The sequence below is a fragment of the Kogia breviceps genome, chromosome 3, assembly GCF_026419965.1.
Source record: "Kogia breviceps isolate mKogBre1 chromosome 3, mKogBre1 haplotype 1, whole genome shotgun sequence".
Taxonomy (NCBI): Eukaryota; Metazoa; Chordata; class Mammalia; order Artiodactyla; family Physeteridae; genus Kogia; species Kogia breviceps.
The window spans coordinates 143,651,312-143,667,544 of record NC_081312.1 but is presented as its reverse complement, the minus strand read 5'-3'; the positions used below and the strand labels follow the sequence as shown (position 1 = coordinate 143,667,544).

Here is a 16,233-nt window from a genome sequence, read left to right as displayed (position 1 = left end):
TTATCTGTCTATCTATATCTATCTACTTACCTACCTGTCCCTCCCTCCCTCCATCCATCATTTCTATTCCTTTTTGGTCCACCCAGTGTCTCCCTAGATTGACCAGTGCCTTTGTGACCCAAGCCAGAGTGATTAGATAGAGAGGCAATGAGCTGCACCAAAACCCTGGCCTGTGGACTAGAAAGTGAGAAGCAGGGGCAGCGTGGGCAATAGAGTCCCCATGGATCTTGGTTCAAGGTCTGGCTCTTTGGCCCAGACAAACTTTTGCCCTGTCTGGGCTTCAGTTTTCTCATGTATAGATTGTGAGGTCTGGGAAGGGACCCTTAAGGTCAAAACTAGTTCTTTGTGCCTCATTTTATTTGGTTGTGTTTGCGAATAAGACACAAAACACAGCTTTGTCAGCTTTTGTTTGAGTTTTTGAGAAGAACATCTCTTATCAAATATCAAAAATAATAAATGTGCATTTCTTAATGTGTCTCGAAAGATTTGGATACTTGTATAATTTTAAGGAATAAAGAAGATAATAAATGCTTAGAGAAAATGAAGAAAAGCCAGAAGAGCCATACTCATACACAAACATGCAGAAGATGTGTGACAACCACCAGCCTCAGAGCCCCAGTCATCCAACCCCCAAAGATCAGTTTTAACCATTCACAGTGTCCCATTCCTAATTTTCCTAGGTAGGAACAGCTTGCACCTTCCTAGTTTCCTGTATTTTTCTCATGGAAATGCTTCGGCCTTCCTCACTGAAATGCCCCAAATAACATGGCACCACTTCAGAGGTAAACCTTCTAAGCAGACGGGAGAGTTGCAGATTGCCCAAGACCAGATAGTAGGTTCAGGCTGTCAGGTGCCCAGGTCATAGGGAAGTAACTGACCTGAATTTCCAAACCACCACTGTGATCTGCAACTTAAAATTAATTTCCGGGTAAACACCTTCTATAGCTGGTTTCAGACCTATCACTCGCTCCTCATTCCTGAGTGTATTTATGGGTTTGTGTGCCCTCCCTTGCTTGTGGGTGACTCTGGCTTAGTTGGCTTCCTGCAGTATTTGCCAGTGGGAGCAACACCCAGCTCCACCCACTTCCCAATGGTGAGCAGCCTAAGAGCTAACTCAGGGCCACAGATGAGAGCTATTCTGCCTGCCCAGAATGAAAAGTTGTGCTTTTGGCTCATTTCCCCAAAATGTTTGTAGTCAATGACAAGAAAGTAGTCTTTATTACTAGAATTCATCTGGGGAGGGCATGGTGTCTTGACTTGCCCTCTCCTTCCTGCCCTGGAATCTCCACCAATATCCAGTCACTCCTAATAAACATGCAGTCAGTTTAAAACAACGTGCTAGTTGTGCAAGTACAGCTTCAAAATTAGGTCCCCTCATGCTGTGCCCTACACACCCATCAAACCAAACTTCTGCCTTTGAGCCTTTCCTGTGATAGAAGTTCCAGAGCATTCTGGAGAGGGCTCCCTTGAGGCTTCCTGTTCTATTCGAGGATCCCTGAGTTCTTCATCCTCCTAGGGGCACCAGAGGAAGGGGGAAGACAGAGACTATTTGTTACGTTTTTTGTTTTTATTGAAAATATATTTAAGGCCCCGTTATTCCTCTGGAAGTGGTACTATAGAGAAATTTAAACAGAGTTTGTATAAACAGGTGTTTGGGGGATCACCTGACTTTTCTTATATTTAGTGCCTTGTGTATTGTTGGTGATTACTGAGGAACTGAATTTCATATTTATGGGCTCTCTAAGCTCATACTTTCCTGCCTCATGTTCCAAACATTTATTTGTTCTTTGGCAGTCAGGGCAGAGATAGGGAAAATCAGAGGGGCCTTTTGCTTTTTGGTTTTTTGGTTCTCCTAGCCATGTGTTTAGAAAGTCAACTTGTTCAACATTTTCTACTTGTAAAAACATGTGATAGGAAAAGGGGAAAATCTGGCCTGAATATGGTTTTAAGGGTGGTAGGTGAATTTCAGTAAATGAATCTTTCTTTAGAGCATGTTATTTGTATAATTAATAGTTATCAATAATTATATATAATCACAATATACATTTATTATTATTATTATCATCAATATTATTTGGATAATTCCATCAGCTTCTAATTAGATTGATCTTCTTTCTTAATATCCCAATTGTCCTGTTTTAAAGATTGTTTTTCTGTGGGACCCTTCTCTCATTATAATTTCTTAAATGTTTCAGAAATCTCACTTGAAAATATTGTAGCTTGATCTCTAACTAGCATCTTTGTGGGCTGCAGGTAAGAGCTACTTTGGAAAATGTACGGAAGCGAATGTATGGAGACTATGATGAAATGAGACAGAAGATTCGACAGCTCACCCAGGAACTGTCAGTAAGTCAAATGTGGAGGGATGCTAGAGCTTAGAACTCCCTTTCACTTGCTAGTGCCTGAAGGTATTTGAGTTTATGATGTTCCTTATGATGGAATCATATTTTAAATGAACTGAGGGAATTTTATCACAGAATGAAGTTTATTATTTACAGGAAAATTTTTGTGGCGAGAGTAATCTTTACATTCAAAGCATTCCCTCCAAAATCAGGAATAAGATAGGAAGCCAGCTACCACTATTATTATTTAACATTGTACTGGAGACCCTAGCCAATGGAATTAAACAAGAGAAATAAATTAAACAAGAGAAATAAATAAACAGTTTTTAGAGGTATAAAAACTGGACAGGTAGATGTAAACTATCACTATTTACAAACTATATGGTGATATACCCAGAAAGCTCAAGTGAACCAATAAAACTACTATAAACAATAAAAGAAGTCTGTAAGGTAACAGGGTAAAAAATTAATGGACACATGCTAGGTTTCAATATACAAAAAACAACCAGTGAGAGGAAATAACAACAACAAAAACTACCAGGTATCTGGAAGTAGACTTTAACAAGTAGAAAGATATGCCATGTACTTAGAAAGGAAGATTCAACATCATAAGATGTTAATACTATTCAAGTTAATATACACATTTAATATAACCCAATAAAAATACCAACAGATTTTTATGTTGTTTTTTACAACTGGACTAGGTGGTTCCATGGTATACAGAAAAATAAATATGAGGAGTTGAAATTCTGGGGAAAAAAAGGCAATGAAGGAGACTATCCCTCTTAATATTACAAGAAATTGAGAAAGCCTCAGAGATTAAAACAGTATATAGTATTGGCACATAAATGAATAGTCATCAATGAAAAAAAGCCCAGAAATGTACCCCAATATATGATAAATGTGGCATCTGAAATGAAGGGAGGTAAATGGACCAGTCAATATATGCTGCTGGGACAGACTTATACCTGGGTAAATTCTGAATAGATCAAAGATGCTAAAAAATGAAACTTGCAAGTGCCAGAAGAAAATATGTGTGAATTCTTTTATACTCTTGGGGTGGGGAAGGCAGTTTCTTACTATGACATGCAATCCCAAAATCACAAAAGGAAAAGTTGATAATTTTGACTACATTAAAATGAAGACTAGTGTTGACAAAAACACCAAAGTCAAATGACAAGCTGGGAAAAATTATTTGCCTTCATATTATAGATAATAGGCTAATATCCTGAGTATTTGAAGAGCGCCCATGAATCAAGAGGAAAAAGGCCACAACTCATAAAAATAGGCAAAATATTTGTGACCGATAGTTTATAGTAAGGGAAAGATGAAGAGCTCTTAAATGTATGACGAGATGCTTGGCCTCATTCTCAATAAGAGAAATTCAGATTAAAATGGTCCTGAGATGCTATTTTCACCTAACAGACTGGCAAAACTGCAAAAGTGGGACAAGATGCTATATTAGCCGTGCTGTGGAGAAACAGGAAGATTGCTGCTTGGAATGTCATTTGCATTACTCTTAGGGAGAACAATTTGCAGTATCTACCCAAATTACAAATGCCTACATCCTTTGACTCAGCAAGTTTCTTTCTAAGAATTTATTCTGTAGATCAAATCTCACATATGTGAGATGACGTATAAATGAACTTAGTTGTTAAGCATTGTTTGTAATAGTAAAAAGACTGGAAGCCTACACGTCCATTAAGAAGGATAAAGTAAAATAAATTACATCTCTATAATACACAGAGTTGTAAAAAAAAAAAAGAAGAATAAAAAGAATGAGTAAGCTCTTCAAAGAGAGATACAGACAAATTTCAAAGATATAGAGTAAGTGGTTAAAAAAAAGCAAGTCATAGGAAAATATCATATGTAGTGTGCTACCATTTATGTAAACCAGGAGGGGAAAATAAATATATCTAGACTGTTTTGTGTGTGTATACAAAGTTACTAGAAGGATCATCAAGAAAGTAATTAACAGTGATTCCTACTTGAGGTGCAGAGTGGGTAAGGTGGTAGGTAACTGAGCAGATAGGACAGGAGTGAAAGGGAGATTTATTTTAGTGTGTACCTTTTCTACTTTTAAAATGTTTGAACTCTATGAATGTATTACCTACTAAAAATTAAAGAAAAAATAAGCTTCCTCTGGTTTAACCTAGCTAACGCATATGGGAGAAAACATTTAAAAAAATATTTGTGATTAATAACGTTGAAGAAAAAAATCTGTTTTGTATGACATACTTGCCATAAAAGTTAACATCTGCAGAAAACAGAAATATAGATCATTGGAACAGGATAGAAAGCCCAGAGATAAACCCACACACCTATGGTCAACTAATCTGTGACAAAGGAGGCAAAGATATACAATGGAGAAAAGACAGCCTCTTCAAAAGTGGTGCTGGGAAAACTGGACAGCTACATGTAAAAGAATGAAATTAGAACACTCCCTAACACCATACACAAAAATAAACTCAAAACGGATTCAAGACCTAAATGTAAGACTGGACACTATAAAACTCTTAGAGGGAAACATAGGAAGAACACTCTTTGACATAAATCACAGCAAGATCTTTTTTGACTGACCTCCTAGAGTAATGGAAATAAAAACAAAAATAAACAAATGGGACCTAATGAAACTCAAAAGCTTTTGCACAGCAAAGGAAACAATAAACAAGACAAAAAGACAACCCTCAGAATGGGAGGAAATATTTGCAAACAAATCAGCGGACAAAGGATTAATCTCCAAAATATATAAACAGCTCATGCAGCTCAATATTAAAAAAACAAACAGCCCAATCAAAAAATGGGCAGAACATCATCAAAAACTCTAGAAACAATAAATGCTGGAGAGGGTGTGGAGAAAAGGGAACCCTCTTGCATTGATGGTGGGAATGTAAATTGATACAGCCACTATGGAGAACAGTATGGAGGTTCCTTAAAAAACTACAAATAGAACTACCATACGACCCAGCAATCCCACTACTGGGCATATACCCTGAGAAAACCATAATTCAAAAAGAGTCATGTACCAAAATGTTCATTGCAGCTCTATTTACAATAGCCAGGACATGGAAGCAACCTAACTGTCCATCAACAGATGAATGGATAAAGAAGATGTGGCACATATATACAATGGAATATTACTCAGCCATAAAAAGAAATGAAACTGAGTTATTTGTAATGAGGTGGATAGACCTGGAGTCTGTCATACAGAGTGAAGTAAGTCAGAAGGAGAAAAACAAATACCGTATGCTAACACATATATATGGACTCTAAGAAAAAAAAAAATGTCATGAAGAGATTAGTGGTAGGACGGGAATAAAACACAGACTTACTAGAGCATGGACCTGAGGATATGGGGAGGGGGAAGGGTAAGCTGTGACGAAGTGAGAGAGTGGCAGGGACACATATACACTACCAAATGTAAATTAGATAGCTAGTGGGAAGCTGCGCATAGCACAGGGAGATCACCTCTGTGCTTTGTGACCACCTAGAGGGGTGGGATAGGGAGGGTGGGAGAGAGGGTGATGCAAGAGGGAAGAGATATGGGAACATATGTATATGTATAACTGATTCACTTTGTTGTAAAGGAAAAATTAACACACTATTGTAAAACAGTTATACTCCAATAAAGTTGTTTAAAAAAAAAAAAAAAGATAGATCAAAGGAAGTAAAACCTCCACCAGGGCAGCTCTGGTCTGTTTAGCCTTCAGCCACTTCATTAAAAAAAAAAAAAAAAAAAAAAAAAAAATGGGCAGAAGACCTAAATAGACATTTCTCCAAAGGAAACATACAGATGGCCAAGAGGCACATGAAAAGCTGCTCAACATCATTAATTATTAGAGAAATGCACATCAAAACTACAGTGAGGTATCACCTCACACCAGTTAGAATAGGCATCATCAGAAAATCTACACACAACAAATGCTGGAGAGGGTGTGGAGAAAAGGGAACCATCTTGCACTGTTGGTGGGAATGTAAATTGATACAGCCACTATGGAGAACAGTATGAAGGTTCCTTAAACAACTAAAAATAGAACTACCATATGACCCAGTCATCCCACTACTGGGCATATACCCAGAGGAAACCATAATTCAAAAAGACACATGCACCCCAATGGTCATTGCAGCACTGCTTACAATAGCCAGGACATGGAAGCAACCTAAATGCCTATTGACAGACGAATGGATAAAGAAGATGTGGTACATATCTACAATGGAATATTACTCAGCCATAAAAAAGAATGAAATTGGGTCATTTGTAGAGATGTGGATGGACCTAGAGACTGTCATACAGAGTGAAATAAGTCAGAAAGAGAAAAATATCATATATTAATGCATATCTGTGGAATCTAAAAAAAATGGTACAGATGAACTGGTTTGCAAGGCAGAAATAGAGACACAGGTGTAGAGAACAAACGTATGGACACCAAGGAGGGAAAGCGGGGGGTGGGTGGTGGTGGGATGAACTGGGAGATTGGGACTGACATGTATACACTAATACATATAAAATAGATAACTAATAACCTGCTTATAAAAAACGAATAAATCAAAAAAAAAAGTTAACATCTGCAGGAAAGAAGCACAGTTGCCACAGTTGTGTATTAGAGTCTAGTTTATGTCTGGTCTGTGAAATTATCTGCTTAAGTAAGGCCTACTGCCTTGATTACAGGGAAAGGGGATATATAAACATATCCACCTAGCCCATGCTCACTGACACGTAGGAAGAGATTTGTGAAATTCTCACATACCTATGGAAATTCACTGTGCCATCCACTGACTAATGACTGTAATTAAAGCCAAAGGATTGGATTTGCAACAGATGCAAAAACAGATCTCTGCCCCTTACTTTCCATTGCCACCTCCTACACACCCTGTTTTCTCATGCTAGACTGTTGCAGGAGCTCAGTCTCCTCCTTCTCCAGGCCACACCATGGACTGTAGCCAGGTTAAGTTCATACTGCTGTATGAACACACCATGGGCAGCAACATGCCTCCTGCTCCTGGGCCTGGGCTGCTGTTTCAACTCTCTCTCCCACTTCCAAGGTGCACCTCTCGCTCTCTCATGCCTGGCTGCTTCCACAGGCCACACGGGGTCTACCCTTGAGCCTTCCCAGAAACCTTACCCCTGGTTCTACTGCCTCCCAGCCTTTTTTTTTCTGGCCGCACTGTGAGGCTTGCGGGATCTTAGTTCCCCGACCAGGGATTGAACCCGGGCCCTCGGCAGTGAGAGCACGGAGTCCCAACCACTGGACTGCCAGGGAAGTCCTCTCCTGGCCTTTCTATATCCAGCCCTTCTTTAAGGTCTAGTTTAAGACTGGCCTCTGTTGAATCTCTCTCAAACGTGTTAAATACACGTCCAACAAAGACAGCACAACAACTGCAGCAGCCACAAAACAACTCTTGAGAACTGGTTGAGCCCAAAGTATATTCCTTCCATGGTGAGTAGAAATAAGCAAGATGGGGCTTCTCTGGTGGCGCAGTGGTTGAGAGTCCGCCTGCCAATGCAGGGGACACGGGTTTGAGCCCTGGTCCGGGAAGATCCCACATGCCGCGGACCAACTAAGCCTGTGCGCCACAACTGCTGAGTCTGCGCTCTAGAGCTCGCAAGCCACAACCACTGAAGCCTGCGTGCCTAGAGCCCTTGCTCTGCAACAAGAGAAGCCACTGCAATGAGAAGCCCGCACACCGCAACAAAGAGTGGCCCCCGCTCACCGCAACTAGAGAAAGCCTGCACGCAGCAACGAAAACCCAACGCAGCCAAAAATAAATAAATTAATTAAAATTTATTTATAAAAAAAAAGCAAGATGGCACAAGAAGGTATCCAACTGCGTTCTGGGTTCTAAAAGCTGTTCCACTTCCTAGCTATTTGCATACAAATCCCTTAACTTCTGTGATTCTGTTTCCTCCCTGTAAAAGAGAATGTTCTGGCTGCCGCAAAGTGTTGCGAGGACTAAGTGAAGCCCAGTTGGGGGAATGTGTGACTATTATCCGAAGGAAAAGTAGTCTTGTCTTTCTACTCTCTGGTTCATGCAGATGGTGACTTTTTAGTTTAAAGTTGTACTTGAAATATCACTGACCCGGATGTGGCTACCATCAGGGGAATGTTCCAGCCTAACTGAAGGTTGTCATGAGTGTGTGTGCATTGGTTGTGTGTAACTGTCTCCTTAATCTGTCCAGGTTTCACAGGCTCAGCAGGACTATCAGCAGAATTACATCCAAACCCAGTCGTCAGCCCTGGACAGTTTTAATACCATGAACTCGGCTTTGGTGTCGGACTCCATCGGCCTGCAGGTATTCATCTGCTCCCGATTCGCCTGGGTCTCCTCTGTTCCAGTGCAAGAGAGCTTAGCCAAGGGTGGGCCCTGTGTTTTTGTAGAAAAGTAAGTCACAGAATGTCTTCAGCTCATCATTCGGAATCCTTTACACACAGCCACAGTAAAGGCCAGGCCAGGGAGATGGTGAGGGAAGGAAGCCGATGGAAATGCTTCCAAGATGAGACTCTCAACCTTGGAATTGCAGTTGTTTTTGCTCTTATTAAAATGGGGGTTTAGATCTTGAGTTCAGTGCTAGAGATGTCACTTGTTCCACTAGACACCCAAGTGGTCCTAAGTGTCAGTGCCTAAAACAGCACATCAGCCCACGCCCTTAAGCCCCAGTGTTAGGAGAAGTTCCACCAACCACAGGAAAGCCAGACTTAAGCAAAGGCAATCTGTGTTCATTCATGACAGGTAACTCCCAGAGGCTGTTAGGTACTTTTTCCTAATTTAGAAATTATTATTATGACTATTTTTTGGCTGTGAGGCATGTTGGGATCTCAGTTCCCCAGTCAGGGATCAAACCTGCACCCCCTGCATTACCAGCACAGAGTCTTAACTGCTGGACTGCCAGGGAAGTCCCTAGGAATTATTTTGCTTTGAAAGAAATCATGTGCCTTCCAAAGAATATCTTGTAGTACCAGTCAGGGAAGCAAAAAGAGTCAGGATCCCACATTTGTGCAAATGTGTGTGGTCACCACACGTCAAGGGGGTTTTTCTCTTGATTAGTTTGATTTGCTAGGACTTAACCCCTCATATGCTGCTCATTGTTAATCTTCCGACTGAGCTCCCCCACGTAACATGCAAATTAACTTGAAAATGTTCAGAGTAAAGCCTTATATTCACCAGAAGCAGCGTCCCTTGGCTTTAATTTCCAAACATGCAAATAATAGTTTCTGTCCCCTTCCAACTTTATTTGGCTCTTATCTCTTTACCTTCCTCTTGAAAGTTCACACAAGCTATTTCACATCCTTTCTGGTTCTCTATAAATAATTTGCTACATAAGCAAACAGATTTTCATGTTGGGATTATCCACTTCCCTTAGGATCTAGTATTCTCTACTAACAGCTGTTCGGGCAGTAGTGCCAACAGCAAAGCTAGGCCACGGTCCCCGCAGTGGACCTGGGTGGGCCTCGTGTTTGGATTTGTCTGGGAGGCCCATTTCTGGTGGGGCTTCTGAGTCCCACCCTTTTCCTGGCTCTCCCATAGTACCTGGCAGCTTTCCCCTGGCCTCAGGCCAAGCCCTACTTTGGGTCTGGTTTATTCAGGAGCCTTTATTTTCCCGTCCTCCTGCTATCAAGGGAGCTCACCCAGGCTCCCTTTCCTTCCCTCTCAGACATCTCACTACTGGCCCACCAGGAAATGCTGTATCTCACCTGAGTTCAGATCTGGTTGGTATCTGGGTTTTCTTCCCTGTCCTACTTCTGATTTGCCACCCCACTGTTGCTTAAAAAAAAAAAAAAACCCATACAGCCTAAAAGTTCAGAGTTCTGTTTTATTCGGGGACCTTTCTGAGTCCTGTAGCCTGGGCATCAGCCTCTTAGACAGCTCTGAGGAACTGCTCCAAAGGCGTAGGGGAGGAACCAGGATAGATAGGAGTTTCGCTTAAAAAAAATGTAGCCAAACATTAACATTACTGTTCATCACAAAAAAAACCCAGACATCTTCAGTTAATGTTTTTAGCAAGATGTAAGAGTCTGGGCTCATTGAAATTATTTCTTTGGTTTGCATCTTAACTCTCTAGGGCTAGTATCCTGCTTTTTTCCATCTTGAATCCCCCTCAGGGCACACTGTTGGGTGGGCTGTGGTGGCTGAATACTTGATGGTGGGCATCAGTCATTGTTTACTGGAATGGCAGGCAACATTTTTGTCCACACCACTGACACGCCAGGCATTTACTTCAGAGGTCAACTGTTAGAACAGGGTCCATCCTAACCCCCGGACCCTGACTGATTTCCAGTTACAGTGTAGTCTCTTATTCCAGGGTAGACAGAGGAGCCTTACAATGAAACGATTAAAAACTGTTGTTTAAAAAAAACAAAAAAAGAAGGGGGTGGAGGCTGGGGAAGAGGGAGGAGCAGAGAAAAGAAACACATCATCTCATGGCCAGGAAACTCAACTGAGTCTGCAAATAGTTGGCTTCTTATTTCTTCCATTGTCTAGTCTACCCCATGTTCATGATTACTGACGAGACCAGATCCCTGGTTTGATTTTATAGAATGTCAAAGCTGGAAAGCACTATTGAGATGATCTCCAACCCCCTTGTTTTATGGATAAACAAACTGAGGCCAATAGAAATGACTTGAACAAAGTGTATAGCTAGTCCAGGGCTACAGCCCTGGTCTCTTGGTCCAGATATAGGTTCTGAGCACAAGACTGGTCTCTGTAAAGCCAGTGGGACTTGGAGAGAGGGTTGTTGGCCGGATGGTTTCTAAGGCTCCTTGCATCTCCAATGCTCCGTGATTCCAACTTTCAAATGGCTTCTGTATTTTCTTTAATGTCTGTTTACCACCATTGAAAATCTTTCTACTGATTCGAATAGGTTTAGGCATGAGGCTTATTATCCAAAGTGGAGGCTAAGGAGTGGAGGAGCTTCAGAGACTGATCATCTACAAAGAGGACACAGGTATTAGGATGTGTGTTCAACACCAGAGTTTCCAGATCTTCTGATATGAAGTTGTAGGTGACTTCAGGAGGTGGTAGAAGGTGCCCATGAACCTGTGTCCAGTGGTAGAAATTCTGGGGTTGTGGAAGCCATTTCTCTGTAAGGAGAGTTAAGCAAGTAACCTGAAGCATGAAATAGCAACAATATTAATTTAAGCGTTCCTGCTCCAGTGGGCAGCCTGGAGCAATAAGCAACAGGCTTCTGACACTTGTCAGGCACTTGTGGGGGTCACAGACTCAGCTCTCTGCCCCTCCCTTTATCACCACCCTTCTCTGCCTGAGCGAGGGAGGTGAAGCATTTGCAGGCATTACAGTAACCTCAGCCCTGTTGTCTCTGTCCTGGCAGCTCGTCTAGAAGTACAGAAGTAAACAACCTGTTTAAGAAAAAAGGGGAATATCTCCATTTTATAAAACACGTATTTTGTTTTCTGATTTCAGTTTGGGAATATGGAAAATATAGAAGATACAAAGAAGAAAATTAAATACCATCTATAATCCTATCCCATAGTGAAAAATCATTATTTGGATTTTGGTGACTCCTAGTCTTTTTTTTTTTTTTTTCTAGGCATGAATACATTTGGACAGATGCTTATGCATTATTTTTTTTCAAAATGGCATTCTTCTGTACTTACTGTTTTCAAACCCAATTTTTTTCCACGTGAAATTACGTATTACGAACATTTTTCCTTGGAAAAGTGTTTTCATCCATTTCCATCCATCCTGAGCAGTGGCAAGCGGTGTTAGCAGCAGCCATGGCATGTTACAGGGGAAAGCTGGCTGGCCCACCCAAGTACAGGGCGGCAGACCTCCTGACCACCAGGGGGAGCCCTCAGGTGCTCTAACACCAGGGTCCCAGGCTTGCAGCTGCTCCTGTGGGCCGATGTCTCCCTCAGCCGTTAATGACAAAGGGATGTCCCAGTGTATGTCTCTGGCCATGTTTTCTCACACTGCTAGATCTGGTTTTGATTTTCATCCTGACAGAAAACCCTTGTGGATGTTACTTTGGAGAACAGCAACATTAAGGATCAAATCAGAAATCTGCAGCAGGTATATGAAGCCTCCATGGACAAGCTGCGGGAAAAGCAGAGGCAGTTAGAGGTAGCACAGGTTGAAAACCAGCTGCTGAAAATGAAGGTAAAGTACAGGAATGTAGATTTCCTGCTAACCTTTCTCTCTTCTCTCTTCTCCCATCGCCAACTCTCCCATTTCCCTTTCTCTCTTCTCTTCTTTGTTGGGCTTCCCCACCCTTTTTGTGGCCAACCCCACAGGATTTCACTTGAAGGGCCTGAGGGGGTTTCTGCATTCACAGCTGTCAGTGCAGATTGGGGGCACCCTGGATGTACCCCTATTGGGCTCTCCTGCCTTGGTCCCAGTGGCCTCAAGGGCACTGCTCTTATGTACTGAGAGGACACTTGGGCTGCCCACAGGTCTGGGACTTCAGAAGCTTCACTGTTCAGATTCTCTCTGAGGTTCCAAGGCCTCATCGTCTGGTTTGACAATGAAGAGCTGAAGGGCCCCCAGGAAGAAAATGGGTGGGTGACCAAGGACTCTGGGCAGTGTCCCTCCTGCCCACAGGTCGTGCTTATTCCTCAGCTCAGCTTCTAAGGCCCTGGAGATGTTAGTGTTCCTTCCAGCTCTGAAACTTCTAGGAACCGACCCACGAATGGCTCACACAAGTCACTCAACAAATTATTTCCTGAATGAATTTGTTTTTATTTAAGCCTGTGCTTCTCAGATTGTGTTCAACAGAGCCTTAGGCTATTCTAGGGGAGAGTGTGTTATGGGTAGTGTCCCATGTGATTTATTGCTCAAACCAGAGTATGTTCAGGAGTGAAAGGAGGTGCTATTAAGAATTCGGTTAGGGGAACAAACTGGGCCATGTGGTCCCCTACCTATGGGCTGCCTCAGGGACAGCTGATGGGGAGCACGGGCCACCACTCCACACTGTGTAGCCTCTGTGATGGCTGCTGCATAGGCTGGGCCATCACCACCCACTTGGCCAAACACAACCACCTGGGAAGGGGGAGGGATCAGAGAGCTACACAGTCGATCAGCTCCTCTTTGCTTTCACTTCAGACAGGGTTGCTCTTCTACTTTTCCATATATTGTATTTCTGCGTAAGAGTTACTGTGGAAAAAAAGGCGTTGGTTGCTGAAAAATTCTGAAATGACCGTTTGGAGTCTTTTCCTCAATGTAAGATCTCTATGCAGTCATTCATTCCACAAATATGTACTGAGTACCTACTCTCTGCACCTGTGCTCTGTATCCGTGTCTGTTCCAGAGGTGCTGTGGTGTCAGGGAGACCAAGCCTCCAAATCCAGTTCGCAATTACCTGTTGTAGAGACTAATGCTTTACTTTACCCAACCCCAATCCCCCCAAATTACAAAAGTGACAGGACTTAAGAGTATTTCATGTGACCTGGATGCAGCATAAACAGGATGTGAGGGACAGAGCCCATTCTAGAAGTGGAGATGGAGTGCAGGACACGCTGGGTCTCTTTCAGCTAATGATAACCTCTGTTCAGGATCTCCCATTTTGTGGCTTCTTGGTACCAAAACTTGCCTAGTGATGAGAGGGGAGATTGAGAGGGCATCAAGAGAGACTTTTGTCCAGTCTTTGGAGTAAACATCATGTATCCTATCTGGGTTGTAGTACACCTTACTTATCCAGAGGTTACCTACCTAGCTAACTCAGCTCTCTTAAACAAGCAGAAAGCTGGAAGGAAGGGATACAAACAAACCTTCAGAGGCATAAAATCAATGGCCTGAGGTTCACAGGTGAGGGCAGGGCCAGGGAAGAAAGGAAACACCAGCCACTCCCAACATAAGCCTGCTTGCCCACGGCTCTACTTTTTCTCATCTCCTAAGCTAGGCCTGTGCAAGCCCCCAGGAGCCCCCAGCTAAGGTCCCCCGAACCAGATGGGAATGTTTCCAAACACAACATTTGGAAAAGCAGAGAGGTATGGAAAGGATGAGTCCAGATTTCTTATATGAGCTTAAGTGTCTCCTAGAGACTGACTGGCCTGTGCAACTAATGGGATGGTTTCAACTCCACGTGGGCAGCTTCTCTTCAAAGGCCTTCCTGCTTTTCTGACTTAAAAAAGTTCTTAAAGTAATGTATGCACCTGGGGGGAAAAGTCAAACAATATGAAAGGTAACATAGAGGTATGCCTGCACCATTTTACATTTCTACCAGCCATGTAAGAGGATTCCAATTTTTCCCCATCCTTGCCAACACTGGTTGCTCTCTTTTATTGATTATAGTCATCCTCGTAGGTATGAAGCTCATTGTAGTTTTGCATTTCCCTGATAACTAATGATGTTAAGCATCATTTCTTGTGCTTATTGGTCATTTGGATATCTTCTCTGGAGTGTCTATCAGATCCTTTGCCCATTTTAAAATTGGGTTATTTTTATTTTATTATTGAGTTGTAAAAATTCTTCATATATTCCAGATACAGGTTATTAGATAAATAATTTACAAATATTTCCCCCCACTCTAGGTGTTATCTTTTCAATTTCTTGATGCTATCCTTTGAAGCACAGAAGTTTTTAATATTGAATGTTGATGAAGTCTTATTTATCTCTTTTTTTGTCAGTTATGCTTTTGGTGTCATATCTAATTTTAATCAAAGGTCACAAAGATTTGCCTTATGGTTTTCTTCTAAGAGTTTTATAGTTTTGGCTTTCCCATTTAAGCCTTTAATCCATTTCGAGTTAATTTTTGTATATGGTATATTAGGGGTCCAACTTCATTCTTTTGTATGTGACAAATCCGATTATCCCAGCACCATTTGTTGAAAGGTCTGTTCTTGTCCCAGTGAATGATCTTGGTAGATAATTGTTTAAAATTTAATATTTATAACAGATAAATTATTTACTTGGTTTCAAAGTTAAATCTACAAAACCAAGAAATAGAACATCAGTATCTGTAATCTCCTCTTTTCTCTTTAACTCCCTCCTTCCTCCTATAGCAACCCTTTTTCCTTTTTAATTCTGCAGGACTCTGACCCAACTCTAATAATGTAGTGGTCTTATTTTCAGCCCACAGTAGAATACTGAAGAATTGAAAAAGCATATCTTTCTGAGGCCAACTGGAGTGTGGATATATTAACTAGAGAAAAAGGTTTGTTAAAACCGATAGAATAAAAGATGATAAAATTTCAGGAGCAAAAGAACATTAGACAGGAAGAGTCATTGAAGAAAGAGGTTAATAAGACAGTGGAGCATGATACATTTTAGAGAATTCAGTTTAAAAATGGCTAAATTTGGGGGGCAAGGTTGACACTTAGAGAGGTACGTTTCTGCCTTTTGAAAAATTCACTCCTGTGGAGCACCTTTTCCAGATAATATCAAGTAAATTAGTGCAAGGGGCCACTTTTAATTTTCTCTGCACCTGTTCACCCCTTTTCCTTCTTCCTTCTACCTCTTTCCCCGTTCGTTCCTGCTGCCTCTGTCTCCTGCAGAGCCCTGGGGCATGGGTCCACTCCCCCGTGAGTGAGTCCACACTTGATACCTACAGAGTGAAAGGTGTGGATTCCCCCTGAGCCCACCAGAGTTGAAGCTCTGATGTGAGTCTCTCTGCAGGTGGAATCCTCCCAAGAAGCCAACGCAGAGGTGATGAGAGAGATGACCAGGAAGCTGTACAACCAGTATGAAGAAAGGCTGCACGAAGAGCAGCAGAGGCACAGTGCCGAGAAAGAGGCGCTCCTGGTGTGTTATGTCCTACCTGCTGACGGGATAGCAGAGAGTTTGGGGTGCATTATTGTTGGTGAGCTTTACATGGTAGGGTGTGTGCTCAGAGGTGAGTTAGTGGACTCTAACGTGGGTGACGGGTCAGGGAATTTATTATTTGCCGATTCACTGCTCTCCCTTCTCCCTCCCTCCCTTTACTTAACCACCGTCCCCGCTT

The 16,233-nt window shown here is 42.0% G+C and overlaps 1 protein-coding gene and 1 long non-coding RNA gene across 6 annotated transcripts in view; one reads left to right on the top strand and one right to left on the bottom strand.

Moving 5' to 3' along the window:
- Window positions 1–16,233, top strand: part of MYZAP (myocardial zonula adherens protein) — a 99,633-nt gene that overhangs the window by 24,147 nt on the left and 59,253 nt on the right. For all 5 annotated transcript variants that reach the window (XR_010839799.1, XM_059056269.2, XM_067029773.1 and 2 more), the window contains exons 4-7: window positions 2,254–2,346; window positions 8,521–8,634; window positions 12,303–12,455; window positions 15,909–16,034. Coding sequence is in view for 4 of the 5 variants with exons in the window: in XM_059056269.2 (XP_058912252.1) it covers window positions 2,254–2,346; window positions 8,521–8,634; window positions 12,303–12,455; window positions 15,909–16,034 (486 nt within the window). In the remaining variant the exon portion in view is untranslated. The remainder of the gene's footprint in view (window positions 1–2,253; window positions 2,347–8,520; window positions 8,635–12,302; window positions 12,456–15,908; window positions 16,035–16,233) is intronic.
- On the bottom strand, window positions 10,135–12,696 carry LOC136793838 (uncharacterized). The gene is made up of 2 exons (XR_010839802.1): window positions 11,954–12,696; window positions 10,135–11,419 (listed from the first exon to the last, which is right to left on the bottom strand). It is a non-coding gene; the product is annotated as an uncharacterized lncRNA (long non-coding RNA).